Genomic DNA, 25,843 nt, shown 5'->3' with positions numbered 1-25,843 from the left:
AATAATTCTTTGCAATTCTTAGCTCCATTACTGAGAAATGATAGCGGACACACTAATTTTCAGTTCTGCATTTTGCAAATTTTTTTGCATTTTATCTTGCTTAGATTATGTGCTGAAACTTAAAAAAGCCGTAAGATACTACAGCAAAGTCATGAAATCATAATGTGTGCATGAGACTAATGTGTGCATGATAGGCTAAGCCAATCATCCATCTGATACGGAAATCTCATTTCTTCATCTTTGGGCTAATTTACATCAAATCTGTATTTTTAATATTTAAATTTTTAAGATTTGCATTTAATCCCTAGACTGTAAACATGGGTTTTTAAAGGAAAATTCTACCCTTGAGCAAATTCGGAATAAAGAAAAAACAAGCATTTATGTCCATTTATTAAAGATGCCACAGGAAATAAAAAGCGATGTGAACATTCATATTCAAATACTTTAGTCAGCTTCCAAAGCTACATACCCCAGACCTATCATCTATTCCAAGAAGCTAGAGCTTTGTTTCCTTTTTATGTATGACCTATTTTGTATGGGCTGACCTTTCATTTGCAAAACATCAGGTCATCAAAATCATCACAGGTAAGTGGGAGCACCTTCATGCTGGAAGGTTTCCAAGTTGGTTACTACAGCAGGAGCCTGTTAAATATTATTTGAAATAATAGATCTTTAATTATTGATTTATTTTCATTTAGCTTTAATATCATTAGATTAATCTGAACAGGTATCAAACAAGGTGAAATTAAGTATAACAGTGTTGTCACTGGCCTCATTCACTGCATGCTGTTTAGGAGGTTTTGTACTCATACGGCTGAAGCTAATCTGTTTTCTCATTTCTCAAAGCTGCTCAAAAAAGCTAATTATCATCGTCATTACATCTCAGTGCAAATATGGTAATGTCTTCCGATTCTTCTGGAAAAATCCAGCTGTAACTCTTAGACTGCTGTCAGAATATAATGTATGAAACACAAGAGACCTTGTGCATAATCTCATCCTCGGATGGCCACATCATATGGCACAATATTCAGCCTGTTTCGCCGGCTAGGACCATGTCTTTTATCAGTCACATCACATTATACATCACAACAATTGGTTTAGATTCAACTGCAGGTGTTTGTAGTCCTGGATCAGTAACTTTGTCATGAGTTATAACTGGCACAACCACTGACGGTCTCTTGAATATTTTTTACTCTGGGAGCAAACTGTGTTTTCATGCCCATAAATGAAAAAATGCCAAAATTTCTCACGGATGATTGACTCTTTCACACTGTCCAACACTATCTTTGAAGCACCTTGAAGCCTGAAACAAGCACTTACATTAAGGTATGAGCTCTTATATATCTGAGTTGAATAAAATTCTGCTTTCCAGACAATTTTTCTACCACAGCATTGATTGAGTGAGTACTGTGTGATGATATACTTCATATGAAACGTGTAAAGGTCCTATTATTGCCAGACATATGTTGGCAGCAAGTCTGAAATGGATGTCGGTGGGTGAGTGGAAGTGTACTCATTTTTTTCAAAGCGCTGGTTGCTGCTGAATAAAACTTTAATGAATTCTTTTCATTTTCTGTCTCTATTGTAGCTTTCTTCAAAATCCCTTCAAAGGACCAACTTCCTTTTGTGCCCTTTTCTTCAAGCCTGTTCTTTTTTAACATCACATGAAAATGTATTATATTTGTCTCTTGAATTAATTTTTCACTTGTAGTCGGTTTCTTTAATGAAACAGATAGATACTTTATATTTTTTAACAATATATTATTCTGTATATAATTCTAATAGAAAATTCTTTGTACCTGTAGCTCTCTCCACAGCAACACAGACACAGGAGTTTATTCATTTGTAAGAACAATATGCATATAAATGGAAAAACAGTACAAAATACCTCGAATGCAAAATGGCGCTTAGTGCTATTATTGACATCATAATATAAAGACCTTCAACATTTAGGTTTACCTTCAACGTTTACAAATACCTCGCTGGCCGCTTGTTATGAAAAGAGGTCCTTGAAGTCCACTTTAAAGTCCATTATCCTTAAAACATGAGCAATCACAAACTTAAGTGCAACATAGCAGAGCCTCTTGAGGTGTCTGATCGTGAACGGTCTGACAGGCGACTCATTAATGCGTCACTTCCAAATATTTCACTTTAAAATTCGTACTAAATCTCAATTCAATTCTAACTTGAACTAGCATAATACAGCCATAAAAACAAACCAATGCGATATTTATACGACAGCACTTACAGTACCAATGTGTGTATTTGAAAATGCTTTTTGTCATCCCATGACCGCAGAACGTAGATCTTTTTGCCTTGACCAAATGTCTACAGTTTTTCACATTTTCCACGTTTGCTGTGTCTTCAAACCAAATACATTTCACTGCTGAATATCTGAAGTAACAGCGTGTTTTTTTAAATGTTTTTTCCCCACCAATGATGAATCACCTAATCCATGTCATATAGTTCTAGCCGCAGATTTTAAACATGAGATTTGGTCCATGTCAGTTGTTCCTGGCAAGCTACAAGAGGAAGGTTCTGCAGCTCATCAGAGTTGAGTGGCACCTTTTACTTTCCCCAGGAAAATAAGCGTATTCTAAAACCCTAACAATGTTTTTGTTTTATCCCTGAATGAAACTTGCCTGGTGGAAACCTAGAGGATGTTCCTACTACTGTGTTTATAGAACACCATACTACACCTACTACTGTGTATAGAACACCATAACCAGAGACAAGCAAATCATTTGAAAACAAAATATATGAATGCTTTGAATGAAAGACCAGCAAAAATTAATTATGTGTGCCCCAAAAGTTTAGTAAGCTTGCCTTTCTTAACATTTACATGAGTGAACCCTTTGTAGGGGTTTGGACACATTTAGATCTCACATGCCCAAAAGTAAAATGCACGTTTCATTAAAAATAATAATTAATTAATTAATTGTTTGATGTTACTTGTCTTTTTGTTGCCTGTTTGTGGAAAAAATTAACTGGAAAGAACTTTGGCACACTTAATCTCACAGTGTTTTAATAGTTTCCTTGCATGTAGTTTAATTCCAACAAGATCAAATGAGATTGGCTCGTCTCAGAGTCACATGGCCGTAAGCCACTATTTTCCCAGCATTTCAAATTGATCTGGATTTGTGCTTTGGCTCAACTGAAGTAAAATATTTTCTTTTTCTTCAGCATTTTACGAGAGCGCTGCTCTTCTGTTTTGAATTAGTCAGCTTTCCTTTTCAGCAAAGGCTATGTGTTCTAATTAATAGGTTTACTATTTATCATTTAAATATAATATTAGAATCGGTTTTAGTTCTTTCCATCCAAAAATCAGCACATCTCTGAATCTTGTTGAACAAAATCGAAGCATGTACTTTATGTTCACTCTTTTCATTATCTGAATAATCATAATCATTAATGTCTATAATCCAGACATCTAGATTGTAATATACACACAAAGACTGGAGCTGATTTTCCTCCACTTATCCCTGTCATCCTCCACCAAGCCATTTTTCCCTCCCTAAATGATTCATTCCCCAGCTTCCACACTCCACGCCGCCTGAAGATTAGTAGACTTGTGGTTACATTTTGTGTTTTTCTACCCATTATGCTCATCTGCTTCAGCAGAATCCTCCTCAGAGGCATGTCTATGGCCACATCTGGAGTTGAACAGTGAAGTGGCGGTTGAGCAGCCGTTTTTGACTCCAGCTTCAGCAGTGCCCAGAACTGAGTATGTATTATCCTCAACCAGCTTGCACTGCTGGCAGCCTCCAAACACACCATGGCAGCCACCATTAAAGTGGCAGCAGCCCAAATTGTACTGGAAGCTGACATACAATCCATAAAACCAAATGTGCCCCTGCATGTGGCACCAGGCATGAAGAATTTCACAAAGATTTCACAGTGAATAGAGCATTGAATGTGTTTTTTTTCCTTTCTGCTATACCATACCCAAGCTCTGTGACATGTGCATTAGCTAATAGGATGCATTACAAGTCATCCCTAGAGGTTATCCAGTGTTTGCAGAACCACAGTACCATACCTAATTAGCGTGCTATTTGCTTTTTTATTTGTACTGCTGCCTGGCTGGCTATCTATCCCCCCCCAAAAAAGTTTGCTTAAGCAAATTACAGCTCTTTTCAGTGCCTTCCTGAGGATGAAAAAGATACTGCAGAGCAAGAGGCAGCACTTGAGCTTCACTCTGTCCCCCCTGCAGTCTGAGATCATGAACTGCACCTGTCTCATTTAGGATTCATTGTTTAAGGCATGGCTTTACCTGCTGCGAAGTTCTCAAGTCAGATAATTACAAGTGTTGATCTTCCTGAGTAAACTTTTGTAAAGTCTTTAATCTCTTGGTTTAGCTGTGGGTTTTCTTTGGATATTATTAATGTGATTTCATTCGTGATCTCTCTCTCTCTCTCTCTCTCTCTCTCAATCAAAATAAATAATATACATTTTTATACCATTACATTATGCACACTGGAAGGCAGGAGTTTTTGTTCTGAACTCATGCATCAAAATAGCAAATGACAGCCCCGTGCATACCCAAACTTTTCACTTTTACCTGGCTCACGTATTGACACGGGTTTGGCAGTGCGCTCATCTGAATCTAATTGCTACAATACATCTAATACTCCGTGTCAATGAGATCATATCTCAGATATTATAGACACCACATTTATCATTACGTTTGGGCTGTTTTCAACCGACTATTGAAATGCTCAACAAGTTTAGATATGTTTTGCTGTTTAGACTTGGGACTGTTTTGGCCCAGATTCCTGACTATAGATTTTTATGGGGTAGGACATACAGTAGATTTTGACAAAATTCAAGTCAAGACACTTTTTTGCTTAACTTATGCCATAGGCTTTGTTCTAGTGAATTTTTACTGTAACTGTGTAAAAGGTAGTTGAGAGTCAAAAGCATACAGTCATCCAGTGTACAGTCTAGCAGCTTCTTTTGAGTGTTACCTGGGTTCAAATCAGTGTTTCTGGTGTGTTTCTCACCACCAGTAACAATTAAAGGTAATCATCTTTAACCAGGCTTTCCAGGTTACAACAAAATGTCCATCTGGCTACATTTAAAAAGCTACACTAAATACCTGAAACTATAGCACTTTTAACACTTTTAACTTTACAGAAGTATAGAAGCATATAATAATAATTATAAAGTTATTATTTATCCCTAACCTTTATCCCTAATGAGCAAGCCTGAGGCCATGGTGACAAGGAAAAACTTACGATGTAGGAAGGAACCTTGGAGGAACCAGGCTCAGAAGGAAACTCAACCTCATTTGTGTGACACTGGACAGTAAATAAAGTAAATGTAAATAATGTCCTTTCTTCAACAGTTTATAGTCATGAGGAATTGTGCAACCAAGAAGTCCTGAGGAACTAATAGGTCAGCATAGTTTCTGAGTTCATTATAGTACGTACTAATTCCTTCCTGTCGAAAGTTGATTGATGCAACTACAGTTCACATTTTCTTCCCCTAGCATGCATCCAGCTCCAATGGGCCACTATTAGGGCTTGTTGCTTGTTGAATGAGGATTCAATCAAGATTAACATTTGTTGAACAGTTGATATAGGGGCTCTTTCCCATTTGCTCTATAGATAAGCCACCATTGTCCGCAAAGCCATTATAACTGACCCTTACGTGTCCAAAATCAATTAAATCTGGCTAGGATTTATCTGATATCTGGAGATCAGGGTCTACTAATGAATTCACACCAAATTTCCTGTTTCAACAAGAACCTAAGACCTGGCAAGTTTTGAACCCCCAACTCTCTGTTATCCCACAGCCTTTTGATTGATAGGACTCCCATCTCAGAGCTGGTTTGTGTCGATGGGACTCCTACAGGTGGTATCATCTCCAGTGATCATTATATTTTCAGTTTCCATCGTTCCAAGTTCTGATGAGTCCTAACTAAAAAAAATGGACTGAACTGCTAAATTTTCTTGGTGATGCAATAACCTTTCTCAGTCATGTAGGTCAGAATGATCTGGCTGTTTCTCTCCACAAAGCTTATCAGATGCTGTGCTGTAAAACACTTGGCTGAAAAGCTAAAAGAAGATGTCATGCATGTCTAACAGTTCCCCTTTCAGGCCATAACCATTCAATTTTACCCAAGACACTTAAAGACACACATGAAAATTCTTCTGTTCTCTGTACTGGCTAGAAGGTGGTAGAATTAACCTGCTTTGGCTTTGTCTTTATTAAAAGACTGAAAACCCACCTCTTCACTGAGCACTTAAAAAATCCACTTGTAATTGTGTCTTTGTTCGACTCCCACACAAGCGGCTCTCAGGTTTTAGCATAATGGCATTATGGCAAATCCCTGGCCTATATGTCCCTGCATAAGAATGTTTCTAACTGTGAGACATCATGTACCCATTGTGACCCATTTACTAAGAAGAAAAGTGGCAATAAAACTCTGCCAGGCTAGTTACTTTACCTCGTCATGTGTCACGCTAGCATGTCCTTCCTCTTAAATAAGGTGTGTCCAAATGCATCTTCAAAGTTTTCGGACTAGCTTAAATTCCTGAAAAGATGCCTAATCCCTGTATAGACTGTAGATTAGCAAATATGCATTTGTCTAAAACGTTTTTCAATTTTATTCTTCCATCTCAAGAGATTAAAGAGAGCACCTAACATCAAGTCAGTGTCCATGAAAGCCTTGAAGTTTTAACTGAAATAAAAAAAAATAAAATAAAAGTGTAAGTAACTATTTTTTTCCTGGAAGCTTGTCTCTTTTCAATCTTCAACTGCAGAGTTTCGGTGACCTTGTGCCCACTGTAGCCTCAGGTTCCTGTTCTTGGCTGACATGAGAGTAGCGTCTGGTGAGGTCTTCTGCTGTTGTAGCCCTCAAGGTTCAGAATGCATTTCTATTCACTACAGTAGTAAAGAATGGTCTTCTGGGCAGCTCAAACCAGTCTGACCATTCCCTTCTGACCATTCTCATTAACAAGGTATTTTGCCTGCAGATCTGATGCTTTTTAACCATTCTGTGTGTGATGTTATGCATGTAAATATCAGGAAACCAACAATTTTTGAAATACAGAGAAACCAGCTCATCTAGCACCAACAACCAAAATCACATTTTTCCCCATTCTGATGTTTGATGTGAACATTACCTGCAGCTCTTGTCCTGTACCTGCATGATTGCCACATGATTTGATAAAGGCAAGAATGTGCATGTGTACAGGCAATCCTAATAAAGTTGACAGTTAAGTGTACATTACGTTCTTGTGTACTTTTAGTGTATTGTACTTTATATGACAGCTAGAAAAGGCAAACTAAGACCAAACAAGGAATTACAAATGGGGAAACTTCCAGAGTGGGCATGCTTTCTCGTGAGATAAAACATTCGCTAGATACCATATTCAAACCTAATAATTAAGCTGTCATACTCAATAACAAATATAAAAGCTCAGAAGCTGTTGTGTCCTGAGGCCATTTACATCAAGTCTAGTAAAGCTGCCCCTGTCTCAAGGCAAGAATTTGTAATGCAGCACTTTGTACTCGAAAAGGGTGATTGTCCATTAGCTGTAAAAAGCAGGGAAATTGCAGAGAGGAACTTCAGCTGCTGAAAAGGAACTTCAAGGTTCAAATGGGTTTTTACTACAGAACTTTTTTTTTGTTTTCTTATCCTGTTTTCTACTATGCAAATACTTCTTTGACATGCACATTGCATTTAAAATGTGTGTTAAGTGGTATTATTAAAGCAAAGCAGCCATTAAGGTGACAATCTTTCGAATAAAAAAAAACAAAAAATTCATTCATGTCATTAATTGTTTTGAATGGTGATGTTACGATGTCAGAGCATTCCTTTCCACATTTCCACAAAGGAAAAACCCCCAAAACAGACACTTCCTTATAGCTTGGTATAGTATGTGCATCCATCCATCCAGTGTCTATACCCGCTTTATTCCTAATTAGGGTCACAGGGATCTGCTGGAGTCTATCCCAGCACACATTGGACGAAAGGCAGGGGTACACCCTGGACAGGTCACCAGTCCATCACAGGGCCACACATAGACAGACAGCCACACTCACACTCACTCCTATGGGCAATTTAGAATTTAGTTTTTGGATTGTGGGAGGAAACCAGAGTAACCAGAGTAAACCTACACAGGCACGGGGAGAACATGCAAACTCCACACACAAACCCCTGGCTGTTCGAACCCGGAAGTTACCGTGCTGCCCTCAGTATATTTATTTCATGTGTGTGTACGCATCTTCCATGTATCTCCTATGTTAATTTCTAGACGTTGTCTGTCTTTAAATGCAGTGAGAAGAGATGGACGGACATCTATGAATAATAATGAATACATCATAAGATTAACACATGACTAGACAGGCTGTTATTGTCAGAGTGCAGATGCCTGTGTTGGAATAGAATTCAGACCCATATGCGGGGTTAGAAGGCAGACGGGAGTTTTGTTAAGAAAATAACTAAACCAACAGACAGAGGAAAACACTGGGAGTAAAACTAAGGCAACGAAAATGCAAACACAAGATCCAGGGAAACTGAAAATTGAAAAAAATCAGAGAACAGAAACCAAAGAAGAGGACACAAAATAACAGGTAACAAGAGGCAAGGACTAAAGACAGGCAACGACAAACACAAAACAGCAGGTATATGTAGGGGAGGTAATTAGAGACACATAAGGAACAGGTATGCAAAAGTGGGAACGGGATAAGGATTGGGCAGGGCTAATAGACGTGAGAGCACATGGCACAGGATATAACATAAACAAACCCTGCCAGATCGCCCTCTGGTGTCCCACTTTGTGTTGGATCATAACCAACCCTAAAGTAGATACAGTTTATTTCCTGTTAACGCTTACATTACATTCCCTCACTGTGTATATCTCTTTAACTATCTTGTGCAGAAAAATGACTGTTACATAGTGCTGACACCCTGGACCCATTTCATAAATTGCACATAAATGAATCTTTATAAAATACTTCACCATATCAGTGATTATATGTTCTTCTTTGCTAAACAGCTTTTTTAGTATGAGCCTTAGAACATGTGACGCATCCATTAAGGGTGAGTTGTTCTGGTAGAAACTATAACATTTTACATGAAGCTGCTGCATAGAAAATGAATCAACAAAACAGGAAATAATGAAACTTTAGCATATTGTGTACAATTGAAGAGCCTTGTAGAGCTGTACCTAATGTATGCATCTACATCCATACTAATTACAGTAGCCCAGAAACAAACAAAAGTCTACTTAAAAACATGATTTTTACAGAACTAATGTGGGCATAAAAACAGCGTTCAGTTGAATTTATTTAGTGCATAAAAGTCAATTGTATAAACAACTTTCTCAGGCACAAAGTACTCAAACATGTACATGAAAGTTAATATTAGACAATGGCACACATTTTGGATTTAACTGTAATATGTTACATGATGAGCCCTTTGTAACTACTGTGTTTTTGTTGTGGAATAAAACCCCTAGGTAGGCAACAAATTCAGGAAAAAATTAATGCTTTAGGTTTAGGACCTCTGGAAAATGGAAAAGTCACTCCAAATTAAAAGGCGTTCTGACTGATCGCCTTTATCTTAGGATAAACATTTCTGTATCTGATAGGAGTGCTGTCTTCTAGGATGATGACGTCTTTCACAACACATAACAGCTCACTGAATTACATAATGATTATGTGTAATATGTGTGTGTGTGTGTGAGTGTGCAGTTCACAGTGATAGACAAGGGTCCAATTCAGGGTACATTTTCACCTTCTACTGTAATCTACTGCGACCCTGACCAGGATAAATCAGTTGCTGATGATTAATGAATGGTGATACTGGATGCTGGTTTGGGATTACGGCTTATTCAGGGAGACTACTAGTAAAATCACTGCACCCCATCTAGTGTATGAATGACTACTGGGCAAACAGGTTTACTGCAGTTTATATCTTTTCCAACTTACAGGACTAAGCCGCAGTCATGCACCTTTTTAATTTTCTTTCTTTCTGGAATCACAACCAGTGTTTCCATTCCCACCCTGAACAGGTAGAAAACTTACATAACCTAACTTAAAAATATCATATATCTTACATAAGTCATTGCTTTGCCCATTATAGCTTAGCACTGGTTCTGCATCTACATTATCATTTCAGTCCTTTAACTGGTGATTTGAATTGTTCAAACAAATCTTGTTCACTTTTTCCTCAAGCAGTAGCTATTCTGAGCGGTGAATTAAATGACTCAAAAGGATCAAATCCCTTATTGAGCTGCCCTTTAATATTCTCCGGGTCTTGTACTACACAAATGTCATGTTTGACAGAACATTGTCCTCTGTTTTAGGAAAGTGTCATTGGGAGACAGACAATATTCTGTAGACACCACACACACACAAACATTTTAGTGTGAACACTGACAAAATGAATGCATCCTGTGTTAAGCGGGAGCTTCCTTTTTCTAAAGTGAGTGCACAAGCAACTTCGTCTAACGCGTGGGTGTGTTGCTGAGAGCCACAGAGGCATGAGGCCTCTGATGAAACTTATGTTCAAATGACATTTGCATTTTGAAGTTAATATCACAACAAAGTGATCTTGCAGCTGTCCAAAAGTACAACCAGAAGGGGTAGGTGTTTCATTTCTTGATCACTAGCAACTGCATTCTTCCTTTTTTTTGTCGACAGAGAATTAGAAACCTTTTAAAGAAGTGATTGGTAAAATATGAAATATAAGTTCTGCTGTTGAAAAATATGGAAGTATGTTTTAAAGTCAGTTAATAATTGAAAGCAACTTCAGATCCAACGGCTCACGGATCGAGCTACCAATGTCGGCTAGTATGCAGGAGGTTCTTAATTGCTTTACAGCCACAGACACTGTAAAATAAACTACACAGAGCCCCTGAACACAGATCTATTGTTTCTATTCAATTTCCCTTGTTTTAATTCAAAACTTTTCAAATATTATATAATTATATATTATAATATAGCGTATGGTATTTGGAGTTGTTGTATTGTTGTCCTGAATATGCATCCCTCCCTTAGGATGCCATAAATGGGGCTGGTTGGTGTGACTGATAAGTTACAGCTGTAAGGCGGCATGCATGAGGCTAACCACAGAGTGTCAGGAATATTGAAAGACAGGAAGTGATGCATTTTGCCACACAAAACAGGAAGTGGCTGGACTGCAAAGATTTCATGTTTCCACTTGTTTGACATGTTTTTCATGGATTATCGTAACCAAAATAGCAGTAAAAGATACTCGTGCTCCATATTCTGTCTGTCTCTTACTCTATTTTTGGGTTTCAAGAGGAACTTGACCTGCTTTCTGTATAATAAGTGAAACAGAACCATTTTTGTAATGTGTATGACATAAAATAACAATCTATGCTAACAGTCAAAATATAACGAGTCTTTTTTTTTTGACAGGATACTCTTCTGCGGTTATTTTCCAGACTTTGACACCACTTGAATGGCTCTGATCCATTCAGTACGTTCTTCAGCGGTAGCTGCCTGCAGGTAGTAGTGTATCTCATCTGAAGTGATGATCTCAAACAAGTTGCCCTCGATGTCATGCCTCTTAGCTGCATCAGTGAAAGAACAGTAAATTAATGCCTCTTTTTAACATGGGAAGCTTGCATTGTCTTGTCACATGGCTGTGATGTATTAGGATTACACAGTTCTGCTCCTTTCAAAAGCAAGAATTACACATATTGGGTTTAGGTCATATCATGTAGTCTTGCTCTTGTGACTGATGAATAGTTTGTGATTAATGATTAATTACATCTCACCATCTGGTACATAATCCACCGCAGTCACAACAGATCCACGCAGATGAATCGAGCCAAGAGGATCCTCACCCTTATGAAATAGAGGGAGAGATAGAGAAAAAGAATAGACAGAGGGAGATGTTTCCAATATTACAATGATTTTAAGAATTAAGAAAAGGGCAGACTCGATGGTACAGTCTTCCTCACCTTGGTGGGGTCATAGTAGTGGATATAGGCAGGATCGTCCCTCAGGATAAATTTTCTCACCTTCCAGTTTTTCCGCCTGTGGCCCTGGCAAAAAGCAAAAACATCTACAAATCAAGACATTGGTATTCACTTTAAATCTGACCACAGGTGTCAATCCTTCTTAAAATAGAAACTTCTCTCATTCCCACTGTTTCTGCATTACAAGCTTATCTAGGTGATATATGAAAAATATAATGCATGCAGTCATGTGACTACCTGTTTCATCAGACAGCCCTGCTTTACTATGGCTCCTCTGAACTCCTCCTTTACAAGCACATCCTCATCACTCGAATAGCCTTCACAGAAGAAACCACTCTCTGCCTACAGGAAGAAAAACAGTCTCACACAACTGAGACAAATAATTCAACAGTGTTGTGCGATTGACTAAAAGCAGCTACAGGAGATGAATGGATTTTGCCTGAAAGCAATAGTTATAGGTTTGCATGTTCACTTACAAAGTAGTACATAGCATCTGTCTCGTCAAGGAATACAGACTCTGTATTGCTTTCCACAGCTGTTTTAGATAGCTCTCCAGCCGGCTGCAGATAGCCTTCATTCAGCAGCCCTGTGGCCAGCATCACACCCTCATGCCGGTTCCTCACCTTCCCCTCAGAGATCAGCCAGTCAATCACCATGTCACCTACCATCACAGAAATGTGTTGAGAGGTAGCACTGATAATTGTGGCAGTATAATGCATTCTTTCTAGAGCTAAAGACTTAAAATAAGTGAAATAAATCCAATGAGAAATATTAGATCCTTCTGCATAGACTTGCAGTGAAATAAAATCATTTGAATAAACTCAGGTCACAATAATCTTTGCAATATAAAATGATTTTAAAATGGACTTAAGTCTGCTCATTCATCAAGCTATGTTGAGTTTTTTTGTTTTTTTGACGCATGGTTTTGATGCCAGCCCCCTGATCACATCCACAATCCACAAGATAATAGGGTAATATCAAAAATTCCTAATAGCAGATTCCACCAAAAGACCTCTTTGATCAATTTGACTGAAGAAACATACCAGTGAAGCAGTGGTTGAAAAGCTTCTTGTCTTTTTCCAGTTTCATTTCTTTCACTCCTGTGTCTTGGTCCTTCATCAAAATGTACAGCTCACTTAAAGAAAAGACATAACAGGAAATATCCATGAGAAGATTAAATGAGAGCGAACCAAGCTGGTTGGTATACTAAATAGATTCATATATCGTGATGTATTAAAATTGTCTATAATGACCCTGGCTGTGTTATTGCCATGATCACACTGACTAATTATGATGTGGACAGTTATCAACGTCAACTTATGCAAGATTTTTATATCATGTGTCTGCATTCCATTCTGCTTGCTCCACTCACAGATGACAAAGGCTTTTCCTAAATTTTCGTGCATCCAATCCAAAGCTGTCTACTAGCTTATTCCTTCTAAAAAAAAATGTCATTTGAAGTAAAAAAAACAGTGATAAACAAATGGTTGGGCCAGTGGACTACATTTTACTATCTTGAGACTAAAGCTAAACCACAGCAGATGATGAAAAATATGGTGGTAGGTCTAGTCTTCAATCAAACTGCATTACTCCCTTGCTCATGTCATTCCTTCCTTTACCTTCTTTCATGTTAAAGTCACTTTACGTTTCAGAAATCAGTGAAAGGACGCCCACTGCTCAGACCTCAGATCCCCTTTCTGCATACGAGTATAAGATTTATAGGTGGAAGGGAGAAGGAAGTGTAAATATTCTCAGGTGTAATAGAAACAGCACACATGATACACAGTTACTCTGAAACCTGGCCCCGAGGAGTTTCACATGCTGTAATAATCAAGATGTGGGTTTCCTCTTCGTACACTGCTTGATTTCTATGTCCTAAAATGTGAACCAAAATTACCCTTTTATTCAAACAGTGATCTCATTTTCTTTGACACTTCCAAATATTGCAAATATAATGAGGGGAGCATCCTGAAGGGGATAGTTAGCCACTTTAGGTAATCATATAGGTGCTATATTTAGAGGAAATGTAAAGGAGTTAACCAGAATACCTGAAGGAAACCCACAGCGAAGTTGAGAATGAGAATGCGTATGTGTGAAATATTAAACCTAAGCAGATACACATCCTCTACACTTTGTGCTCGGTTGTGGTGCCTTTGTGTGACTGTGCATATCTTCTTGTCTCAGTAACCGCTTTGCTATCTTGCTATCTAACTGCTATCTTGTGTTGGCCTACCGATGGAAATGTTTGTTCTCATAGCAGTTATAACAAGTTAGAAGCGTTTCACTTGCAAGTGGCTCTGGACAAATACGAATGAATGGAAATGAATATCGTCTCTAAAGCATTTGCAGACAGGCAGTTAGTTACAAGATTTTGTTTTTGGATCTGGGGTTCTTTATAGGAAAGGTTGGCTTTATTTTGATCCAAATATGTTCATACCTCAGGTTAACCGTTTCAGGCAATCGAATCGACCTCCGGGTAGACTTCCTGGCAAACTTCTTTCCGCCCTGCAAACAAACGATGGCTCTCTTGATGTCTTTAACCCATGCCTCTCTCTCCTCCAGGTGGGTCGCTTGGAAAAAATGGTCCTGCTTCTTTTCTGTGGTCACCTTGAACACTAACTATTAGAGAGCAAGAGCAGACATGTGGAAATTCGTTTCTCGTCATAAGTCTGTGCTGATTTTAGTGTTACATGTATTCATTGGGCATCACCGTTCTTTTGCTGAAGTCCTGGCACGGGCTGGTCAACACAGCTTGTTTTAATGGAATCATGCCCTTTGGACTGCTGTCTGTCTTCTTCTTGTAAAACTCTATTCCATCATCCGCTAAAACCACCCACACCACTTTCCATGAATTCAGCACAGTGCCCTGGAGATAATAATAACCAGTACTAACATTAGTTTTTTTGTTTGTTTTTTTTTTAAGTACATTTAATTTTCTTGCAAAGTGTACAAGTACAAAATACAAGGACAGCATTTTGAAAACATCATGCCAAAAAAGGAGAATAAATTGTTGATTCCTTTGTCCCTGTGTATGATTCCTTTCATTTTTATTTCTACTTCCACTCCTGGTTGTGAGATAGCCTTTTGTTTTGTTTTCTGGGGTGACTTCAATGTCCAAAATTCTTTGAAGGTAGTCAAAATGATTTGGAGAACTCATATATGTGTGGATTTTGAAGCTTGTAGGTACAACCTAATATGTCACATTAAATAACAGAATAAATTACAAACTAATACATGCTTCTGATGTGGTCTAACGTGCTTCAGGCCGAAGAGGCTACATCCTCTTTTGGCTTAGATGTAAATAGTATAGTATTCTCTCTCTCTCTCTCTCTCTTTCTTTCTCTCTCTCTCTCTTTCTCTTTCTCTCTCTCTCTTTCTCTTTTTCTTTCTCCTTTATTAAAATGACAAATAACAACTTCATATGATTTTATGAAGAAGTTTGTTCTTGCATCTACGTACCTCATCTGAAAAACTCTTAGCTTAGCTGTAGTATTTTGAGGAAGTTAGATACTACTATCTCTACTGGTGGTGGGGAAATAGTGGAAAAACTAAACATTCGTGCAGCCTGTTTAACCGTCAGACATTTAACCATGCTTTTGTCCAAATAAACCCGGAAAATATTCAAAAGACTCAACTGAATTAAGAATATTGAGTTGAGAATAAAACAATGATTACAGTCTGCTCTTTTAAAATAAATGATAAACAATTGGAGAGTTACAGCAATGTTCAGTTACACAAACAGACATACACACAAAGTATATATATTAAAATTCAATTCTAAGGAACTTACTTTTTTTACCAGATATCCCTCTCTGATGGTGTCGGGCTCCATAGCTGCGGACGTTGCTTAGCTGCTTAATCAAAGTGAGGGTGTGTTGAATGTGAAGAGAACAGCACCAAGCAGCAGCTTTTATTTCGGCTGCCTTAATGATAAGGCTTCACATGAGAAAAAGGAAGTAGAAGCATGAACATGAGTCACCCGTGGCCTTGGTCAGTTTAGTTTCAGTCTATTTTCAGCATTTTTTGTCTACATGCATACAGTAAAAGAGGTACATGTCTTTATTTAGGATAACCTTCACGTGATTTTGAAACACAGTGGCATGAGAAACAATAAGTTATTCTTTATTTTTAAGGAGTCAAATCACTTCCTGAAATTTATTTTATTTATTATTATTATTATTATTATTATTATTATTATTATTATTATTATTATTTATTATTTATTAATTTATTTTTTGCTGAAAATATACCATTTTAGATTTCACTACATTTTCCACAAAGTATTTGTCGAAGGAAACTGCTGATTAAAAATGAAACCAGCTTCTAAAGACCTTCTGAGTGGGCTTAAAAGCTTGACTCAGTGTGATGCATCATTCTGCGTTTCTCAAAGGACATTGATAATATAACAATGAATATAGATAGTAGAAGGTTTTGCCAAACATTCATCTAAAAGAGAAAAAAAAAGCCTCTTTTGGAACAACATCCTATGGACAGATGAGGCTGCCATTTGAATTGGTTCCCTTGTATATTATTGATAATGCGATTGATGACAAACGCAGCAGGATTAATTCTGACGTCTATATGGTTATATAACCTTCTCAGATTCAGCCAAATGCTTTAAAACTTACTGGATGGCATGGCACGCTGCAAATGAATGACCTGAAGCAGAAGTCAAAGACTTTTTAAAGGCAAAGAAATGAAAGAAATAATGTTGGCAAAGATATATGTGCCTGATGGCATGTATATACAATGAACAAAATTATTAGGAAGAATTCAGATAGAACCCAATGCCAGTAATACTACTATGAGATACATGACCTGAGCCTATTATAGAAAGGACTGTGTCTTTAGCATTTTCTATGTTTGATTCAAATCCTGAAGAATGCAAAACTTCCTCAACCCTTCACCTCTTAAGCATTGTAGAATTGTGTGCTATAAGTCATTGCCGAGGACATCACTGTTAACAGTTTCATTCATTCTCATGCCCAGAGTGCAGTTATTCTCAATCAATAATCTACACCATCCAAGTACAAAAGCCACAGAGGCAAAGAACATGTTTAATTACAGAGAATTAGTAAACTTGATGGTTTTTCTCCTTCTTTCTTTCATTCTTGAACCATTTATCTAAATTGTTTAATGGGTCTTAATGACTTCATACTGTTATTGATTACAAGGTTCTTAAACCTCGTGTGTCCTGAGCAGTTGTTTATATTTCAACAGTAATCCTTTACAGTCTGAAGAGATACTGGCATTTAGTAGAGGAAGACACTGCATCTTCTATCAAGATGAATGACATTTATAGCCTCTACAGTGTACCCTCCATGCATGAGAAGGTCACCACAGGAAAATGGCGAGTTGACTAAAAAACTTCTACACAAAACCCTACACACCCACACAAATACACTTCCTGGCCTATCTCACACTTACACTCTTTCTTTCCCCCCCCCCCCCCCCCTCCAACCACAAACACACATACACAAAATGAAAGAGAGAGAGAGAGAGAGAGAGAGAGTCTATACCACTATACAAACATGGAAATCAGTATAAGCTTTCGTAGTTAATATACAAAAAATGCAGTAGGGGATTAGTCTCGCTCACACACGCACTCTCTCAGTCTTTCTCTCTCTTTCTCTCTCACACACATACACACACACACACACACTCTCTCTCTCTCTCACATACACACATACACTCTGTGTGTGTGGGATTAAGAACAGGGAGAGTACAAATCAGGGCAACTCGTTCACGTGTTTGTTTTTACACGACACTTTGACACACATGTGATGGGAACACGGTCTAAAATTGTAGTCGATATCTAATCGCACTTATCCTCTGATCTGATCGCTGTCATCCTCTGATCTGATCGCTGTTATCCTCTCATCTCATCCTGTTCAAAATCAGCGCCATGGCCGGGGTTCCGCAACTGACTAAAATCGCACTTTCCCTGAGGTCCACTCCGGATGATGGGCCTGTGTTCTTTAAGGTGGACGGGACGAGATTTGGCCAGAACCGAACCATAAAATTGCTCACTGGCACTAAATATAAAATAGAGGTAACCGTCAAGCCCGGCGCGCTCGAGGCTAGGTGAGTATCTTTATTCTGGGTTTTACTTTTACAACCAGAAGATGCATTTTCACAGGACGATTTCAGTTTATTTGGCAGAAAAATAGGATGTACCCAAAAATACGCTTGCTATTAAAGCAATGAGACGCCAGAGGGCGTGTATTATAATTGTTGTATTAACGGTCAGGGCTGTAGGTACGACGCAAAAGCTTGCTGTTTTATAAATATGCGTCGTACCTACAGCCCTGATCGTATAAGACCAAAGTAAATAATTTATAATTAATTATTAGCTTTAAACAATTCTGTCGCCTTGCAATGACGTCAGCAAACAGTAAGCGTTGGTTTCTAAGCAATAATATACAGCTGTTTAAAATCTAACCTTTTTATTGGCTTTAAAACCAGGCCCATTAATAGAGATTTGATATGGATTAAACTTCTGTATTATATTTAAGCACGCATGAGTGATGTTTTACTGAATATCAGTGGCGAGTGTTCCAGATACAATATGATCGAAAATATTTTATTTATTTTTGCTCCGTTCAAATAAAAGAAAGAGTTCCCACAGAAACCACAGCTGGATGGAACCTTGCCTGTTGCCATGGCAACACTGACAGTAATGGTTTTTATGTACATTGGATTATCTGGAACATTTAGTCTAACAAATATTAGATATTAGGCCCAATCAAATTAGTGTACTAACCTGTATAAATTGTTACATATAATAATATATTACATGTGATCTCTCTCTCTCTCTCTCTCTCTCTCTCTCTCTAGTGTATGTATGTATGTATGTATGTATGTATATATATATATATATATATATATATATATATATATATATATATATATATACACTATATTGCCAAAAGTATTCGCTCACCCATCCAAATAATCAGAATCAGGTGTTCCAATCACTTCCATGGCCACAGGTGTATAAAATCAAGCACCTAGGCATGCAGACTGTTTTTACGAACATTTGTGAAAGAATGGGTCGCTCTCAGGAGCTCAGTGAATTCCAGCGTGGAACTGTGATAGGATGCCCCCTGTGCAACAAATCCAGTCGTGAAATTTCCTCGCTCCTAAATATTCCACAGTCAACTGTCAGCTGTATTATAAGAACGTGGAAGTGTTTGGGAACGACAGCAACTCAGCCACGAAGTGGTAGGCCACGTAAACTGACGGAGCGGGGTCAGCGGATGCTGAGGCACATAATGCGAAGAGGTCGCCAACTTTCTGCAGAGTCAATCGCTACAGACCTCCAAACTTCATGTGGCCTTCAGATTAGCTCAAGAACAGTGCGCAGAGAGCTTCATGGAATGGGTTTCCATGGCCGAGCAGCTGCATCCAAGCCATACATCACCAAGTGCAATGCAAAGCGTCGGATGCAGTGGTGTAAAGCACGCCGCCACTGGACTCTAGAGCAGTGGAGACGCGTTCTCTGGAGTGAGGAATCGCGCTTCTCCATCTGGCAATCTGATGGACGAGTCTGGGTTTGGCGGTTGCCAGGAGAACGGTACTTGTCTGACTGCATTGTGCCAAGTGTAAAGTTTGGTGGAGGGGGGATTATGGTGTGGGGTTGTTTTTCAGGAGCTGGGCTTGGCCCCTTAGTTCCAGTGAAAGGAACTCTGAATGCTTCAGCATACCAAGACATTTTGGACAATTCCATGCTCCCAACTTTGTGGGAAAAGTTTGGAGCTGGCCCCTTCCTCTTCCAACATGACTGTGCACCAGTGCACAAAGCAAGGTCCATAAAGACATGGATGACAGAGTCTGGTGTGGATGAACTTGACTGGCCTTCACAGAGTCCTGACCTCAACCCGATAGAACACCTTTGGGATGAATTAGAGTGGAGACTGAGAGCCAGGCCTTCTCGTCCAACATCAGTGTGTGACCTCACAAATGCGCTTCTGGAAGAATGGTGAAAAATTCCCATAAACACACTCCTAAACCTTGTGGACAGCCTTCCCAGAAGAGTTGAAGCTGTTATAGCTGCAAAGGGTGGACCGACGTCATATTGAACCCTATGGATTAGGAACGGGATGTCACTTAAGTTCATATGCGAGTCAAGGCAGGTGAGCGAATACTTTTGGCAATATAGTGTATATACACCACCGATTAGGCATAACATTATGAGCAGTGAGAGGTGAGGTGAATAACACTGATTATCTCCTCATCATGGCACCTGTTAGTGGGTGGGATATATTAGGCAGCAAGTGAACAATTTGTCCTCAAAGTTGATGTGGTAGAAGCAGGAAAAATGGGCAAGCGTAAGGATTTGAGCGAGTTTGACACGGCCCAAATTGTGATGGCTAGACCACCGGATCAGAGCATCTCCAAAACTGCAGCTCTTGTGGGATGTTCCTGGTCTGCAGTGGTCAGTATCTATCAAAAGTAGTCCAAGGAAGGAACAGTGGTGAACCGGCGACAGGGTCATGGGCGGCCAAGGCTCATTGATGCACGTGGGGAGTGAAGGATGGCCTGTGTGATCCAATCCAACAGACGAGCTACTGTTGCTCAAACTGCTGAAGAAGTTAATGCTGGTTCTGATACAAAAGGTGTAGCAAAAGGGTGACCAACACAATATATAGATATATAGATATATATATACACTACTCACAAAAAGTTAAAGATATTCGGCTTTCGGGTGAAATTTCAGGATGCACCTAAAATGCACTATAACCTTTACAGGTGAACTTAATTTGACCTTCTCTACACTTTTGAATGCACATGTCCAACTGTTCAGTGTTTCAGTACTTTTTGCATAACTTGCTGTACTCTAACAAGGTGCTTAACGGCAAAAGTCACAACTGGTGTTTGATCCATGAATCAACCAATAAATTTTCTGGTTCAATTAGAATTGGTATTTAAACAGTCCTCTTCATCATGCTGTTCACATTTTGACATCATGAGACCAAGACGACACCTAACAATTGATCAACAGTACCTCGCCATTGTGAGGCTTCAAACAGGATGTTCTCAGAGGGAAGTGGCCACTGAGCTTAGAGTGTCACAAAGTGTCATCAGCAGGTTGCGACAGAGATACAGAGAGACTGGAAGAGTCACAGAAAGGCATAGAAGTGGACGTCCTTTGGCCACATCCCATGTTGATGACCACTTCACTGTGAACAGTGCCCTGCGGAACTGGATGATGAATGCCACTCAACTCCAGGCACATTTAAAGGAGGTGAGAGGCACCCAAGTGTCACATCAGACCATTGGAAACCGTTGACATCAGCGTGGTCTGCGTGCTAGACGACCTGCAAGGGTACCTGACCACACCACCAGGCATAGGAGTCGGGCCAGGGAGCATTTACGCTGGACGAGGGACCAGTGGGCCTCAGTGCTGTTCTCTGAAGAAAGTCAATTCACGTTGAGCAGAAATGATGGCCGCCAACGATGTTGGAGACGTCAAGGAGAGCGCTATGCATCAGCCACTGTTGTGGTGGTGTTACAGTCTGGGCAGGTGTGTCTACTCAATACAGAACTGCCCTACATCTTGTGAATGGTACAGTGACAAGCCAATACTACCTGAATAACATCATTAATCCAGTCATTGTGCCCCTGCATGAACAACACAGGCCTAATTTCATCTTCATGGACGACAGTGCTCCAGCTCATCGAGGTCGCATCATTAGGGAACGGCTGATGGAGCCTGGGGTACCTCAAATGGCCTGCACTTTCTCCAGACCTGAATCCCATAGAAAACCCATAAAAAAAGCCATGCCTCAGCAGACAATAAGTCGACTCGTGAACAGCATGAGACGTCGTTGTCAAGCTGTAATTGATGGTCAAGGGAACATGACAAATTATTGAGACATTGACATTTTTTGTTGTGGTATACCCACCACTGTTGTTGGCTTTTGTTTCAGTAAATTGTTTGAGATGAGGAAATCACCATTGCATGCTTCTAATTAAATGCCCTACTTTCATGATATAATATCACTGTAGCGTGAATTTTTTACATTTTCCATAAATTTCACCCAGAAGCCAAATATCCTTAACTTTTTGTGAGTAGTGTATATATATATATATTTATATTTCCAGCTTGATCACAGACAGCAGATGAGAGAAATCAAATTTGTGCTCCAGCTGTGACATTTACACGATTCATTGTCCGTTTGATCTGTATAGCATTCTTCTTAATACCAAATAACACGCTGCCAAAATAATTTATAAAACATGATAAAAAATCATGACTTTGAAAGACATGCTACAGTGTGAAAATATCTTGTGCCCTGTCAGTACTATATCATTCTCTCAAAACTGTGCATGCTGAAAATACTTTCTGTGCAGTGATGTTGTTATATTCTGAATTATAAAGTTGATAATGTATTATTCATATATTACATATTGATGCTAATTTTTTGATCTATTATGCCAGTATCATTTATTGAAGAATGCCACCATCTGAAGTCTCATCTTTAAGTGTCTGAACTTTCAGATCTATGAGTGTTGGTGGGGTCACATTTCCTTTGGAGCAGAAGTCCAGAGATCCTCAGGCGGTAGTGTACTCGGCGATGTATGACACTGAAGGGGTGGCACACACCAAAAGCGGAGAGCGGCAACCCGTCCAAGTGAGCATTCACGTAAGAATGACTATTGTTTCTTTGCATGACTTTAAGAAAAGGAGACCAGTAATAAATTTCATGTTGTAAATCTAATCTTGGACAGTATAATACAAACTGTTCTTCTGTTAGTGAATGAATTGAAATCATTATAAATGATTTTTTGCATTTAGCAGATCCATGCATTTCCATTTTATCCATATCACATTATATGCTCACTTTACACTGAAATATAGTGTATAAGGCATATTGCATTTATAAAATTTATCAACATAATGTGAACATAACATTCTGTGCCAAGTATGTAGCCCCATTAAACTCAACTGATATATATATATATAATGTACATATAATATACACTGATCAGGCATAACATTATGACCACCTGCCTAATATTGTGTTGGTCCCCCTTTTGCTGCCAAAACAGCCCTGACCCATCAAGGCATAGACTCCACTAGATCCCTGAAGGTGTGCTGTGGTATCTGGCAGCAAGATGTTAGCAGCAGATCTTTTAAGTTACAGGACTTAAAGGATAGATACTGACCACTGCAGACCGGGAACACCCCACAAGAGCTGCAGTTTTGGAGATGCTCTGATCCAGTGGTCTAGCCATCACAATTTGGTCCTTGTCAAACTCGCTCAAATCCTTGCGCTTGCCCATTTTTCCTGCTTCTAACACATCAACTTTGACAACAAAATGTTGACTTGCCACCCACTAACAGGTGCCATGATAAGGAGATCATCAGTTTTATTCACTTCACCTGTCACTGCTCATAATGTTATGCTTGATCAGTGTATAGTATAATGTACTTTATTGCAAATTATTTTTTACACTCTAAAGGTGGATGTTGGACTCTGTGTTATATTGGTCTAAGTGGTATAGAAATATCATTTTGATATAGTATTTTTTGCACAGCCATGTTTCCCCTCTACAGTTTATGGCAGCTTGCCTCTTTGAGACTACGTGGCAGATAAAATTCTACAACCACAACAAGAGAGACCACTGCCAGTGGGGCAACAGCTTCCGCAGCATCGAGTACGAGTGCAAACCTAATGAGTCCCACGGCATGATGACGATCAGTAAGGAAACCTTTCTGTAAGACAACGTTTGTGTGATGCAAATTAAACCTTGAGGACCAAGAAAGCAAATTCTGCTTGCCAATCACATAACTAGCAATGAAGTGTAGGTACATGCACATATCTGTTATAATCTGTATCCATATATCGTCCCTAATAGTATATACACATATTCATTATAAACTAGGTCTCTGTACAAACAGTATCATATGAACAGTTCATGTCTTCTAGATCCTCTATAACATTACGCCATTATGTGGAGATGCCATGATTCTGACTGGGATTTAGCTGTTTATATTATTTAAGACTTTTAACTATATTTGTTGTTATTTTGATGTTTGTCCATTTTGTGTTCTGTGATCTCTAGACCTGAGACATAGTGTTTTCAGTCAGAAAGCGATAATCAGAGTGGTGTTCATCCATAACACAACACAACAGCATACTATGCATGTCAAATATTGCACTAAAGCACATAATTTCAAACAGATAATTGTTATTGTGCTTATCATCATGTATATCAGTGGTTCTAAAACATTTTCTAGCTCCTTTAACTGTAAAATAAATCTTTTCTGGCCTACTCAGTGTGTATTTTTCCATGGACAGTATTTTTAAAAATATTTTGCATCCATATTTTGCATCTTTTCCAGACATTTCCACTAATAAACAGTGAGCTGACTTTGGTGCTTGGAGCTCTAAAAATAATATCTGCTGCAACAAAATTTTAAAAATATCACAGATCCCCAGGCTATGCCTCGTACACCTCTAAAGGTCCTGAAATTTATTTTAAGAATGACATGTTATGCAAAAAAATGACTTACAGTACAGCAGCAGAGCAGGTTGCATTGCTGCCTCACAGCTCCAGGGTTCCTTATTCGATCTGGGCCTTGGGTTTGTGTCTCTGTGGAGTTTCTGTGTAAATTTTCCTGTAGAATGTGGAATTGAGTCTACACAAGGAGCTTTGTAATCTTGGACAGTATAATATAACCTGCTCTTGTGTGAGTAAAAGAATTTAAATCATTATAAATGATTATTTGCATTTAGTAGATTGTTAACCATCTCACATTATGGGCTCACTGTACATTGAAATACATTGTAAGGCATATTGCAGTGATAATATTTATCAGCGTAATGACAACATAGCATTTTGTGCCTAGAATGTAGCCCCATTACACTGAACTGAAATACACTATATTGCCAAAAGCTTTGGGACACCTCTCAAATTAATCATTGAATTCAGGTGTTTTTTTTTCAGCCTCTTAGTTCCAGTGAAAGGAACTCTTAATGCTTCAGCATACCAAGACATTTTGGACAATTTCATGCTTCCAACTTTGTGGGAACAGTTTGGGAATGGCCCACCCTTTTCAGCGATAACAGCTTGAACACTTCTGGGAAGGCTTTCCACAAGGTTTAGGAGTGTGTTTATGGGAATTTTTGACCATTCCTCTAGAAGCGCATTTGTGAGGTCAGGCACTGATGTAGGACAAGAGGGTCTGGCTCACAGTCTCCGCTCTAATTCATCCCAAAGGTGTTCTATCGGGATGAGGTCAGGACTCTGAACACCTGAATTCAATGATTCAAAGTGAAGGGATGTCCCAACACTTTTGGCAATATAGTTAGCGTATATAATATACATCTAATATATAGTATAATATACTTTATTGGAAATGGCAGGATTTTTACACTCTAAAGGTAGATGTTGGACTCCACTCTATGTTATATTGGTCATAAAGTGGCATAGAAATATCATTTTGATATAATATGTTTTGCACAGCTATGATTGCCCTCAAAGAAAAGGGTTTATTTCTAACGTATATTTACAGTTTTTAGTAAATGTATTGTCACGAACATTGCCATAATGGATAGATTTGAACTAGTAAAAAATATTTGACACTGTAATAATAATAAACAGGTGTTTTATTACTTCCATTGCTGTTTTCTAACTCGTTTCCCTGTTCTGTAACATGCTTAAATATTGTGGTGTGCAATAGAATTAAATATTCATTCAGTTATTAATATTGTTATTGATTAAATATTGTGGTATCTAATACGAGGGAAACGTTGGATGGTTTCAGTTATTAAGTGATATAACCAGCAGATGGCAATAAAGCTACACAGTTTTTAATAATAAAAAAAGAACTTGGCAGAAATCAACACTGCAGTAAGCAAATGGTGATTAAT

At 38.6% G+C, this 25,843-nt stretch overlaps 2 protein-coding genes across 2 annotated transcripts; one reads left to right on the top strand and one right to left on the bottom strand.

Moving 5' to 3' along the window:
- Positions 1-10,630: 10,630 nt before the first annotated feature.
- Positions 10,631-15,909, bottom strand: plek (pleckstrin). The gene is made up of 9 exons (XM_058386736.1): positions 15,751-15,909; positions 14,671-14,826; positions 14,398-14,579; positions 13,004-13,095; positions 12,437-12,621; positions 12,198-12,302; positions 11,943-12,026; positions 11,757-11,826; positions 10,631-11,549 (listed from the first exon to the last, which is right to left on the bottom strand). The coding sequence occupies exons 1-9, from the start codon at positions 15,790-15,792 to the stop codon at positions 11,410-11,412; spliced, it is 1,056 nt and encodes a 351-aa protein (XP_058242719.1). The 5' UTR covers positions 15,793-15,909; the 3' UTR covers positions 10,631-11,409.
- Positions 15,910-17,524: 1,615 nt separating this feature from the next.
- cnrip1b (cannabinoid receptor interacting protein 1b) lies at positions 17,525-24,514 on the top strand. Its single transcript, XM_058380849.1, has 3 exons — positions 17,525-18,044; positions 22,465-22,609; positions 23,524-24,514. The coding sequence occupies exons 1-3, from the start codon at positions 17,866-17,868 to the stop codon at positions 23,686-23,688; spliced, it is 489 nt and encodes a 162-aa protein (XP_058236832.1). The 5' UTR covers positions 17,525-17,865; the 3' UTR covers positions 23,689-24,514.
- Positions 24,515-25,843: the final 1,329 nt, after the last annotated feature.

The sequence above is a fragment of the Hemibagrus wyckioides genome, linkage group LG03, assembly GCF_019097595.1.
Source record: "Hemibagrus wyckioides isolate EC202008001 linkage group LG03, SWU_Hwy_1.0, whole genome shotgun sequence".
Classification (NCBI taxonomy): domain Eukaryota; kingdom Metazoa; phylum Chordata; class Actinopteri; order Siluriformes; family Bagridae; genus Hemibagrus; species Hemibagrus wyckioides.
Note: the sequence above shows the minus strand (reverse complement) of the source record. Positions and strands in the feature narration are given on the sequence as shown.

Bases quoted from the DNA above. Each gene is read 5' to 3' on its own strand.
- plek (XM_058386736.1), bottom strand. From the start codon at position 15,792: ATGGAGCCCGACACCATCAGAGAGGGATATCTGGTAAAAAAA. The intron at 12,622-13,003 runs GTATGTTTCTTC...CTGTGATGGTAG, and splicing joins TTTCAACCACTGCTTCACTG to GTGACATGGTGATTGACTGG. The intron at 11,827-11,942 runs GTGAGGAAGACT...CTATTTCATAAG, and splicing joins ACTACTATGACCCCACCAAG to GGTGAGGATCCTCTTGGCTC.
- cnrip1b (XM_058380849.1), top strand. From the start codon at position 17,866: ATGGCCGGGGTTCCGCAACTGACTAAAATCGCACTTTCCCTGAGGTCC. The intron at 18,045-22,464 runs GTGAGTATCTTT...CTGAACTTTCAG, and splicing joins CCCGGCGCGCTCGAGGCTAG to ATCTATGAGTGTTGGTGGGG. The intron at 22,610-23,523 runs GTAAGAATGACT...TCCCCTCTACAG, and splicing joins CCGTCCAAGTGAGCATTCAC to TTTATGGCAGCTTGCCTCTT.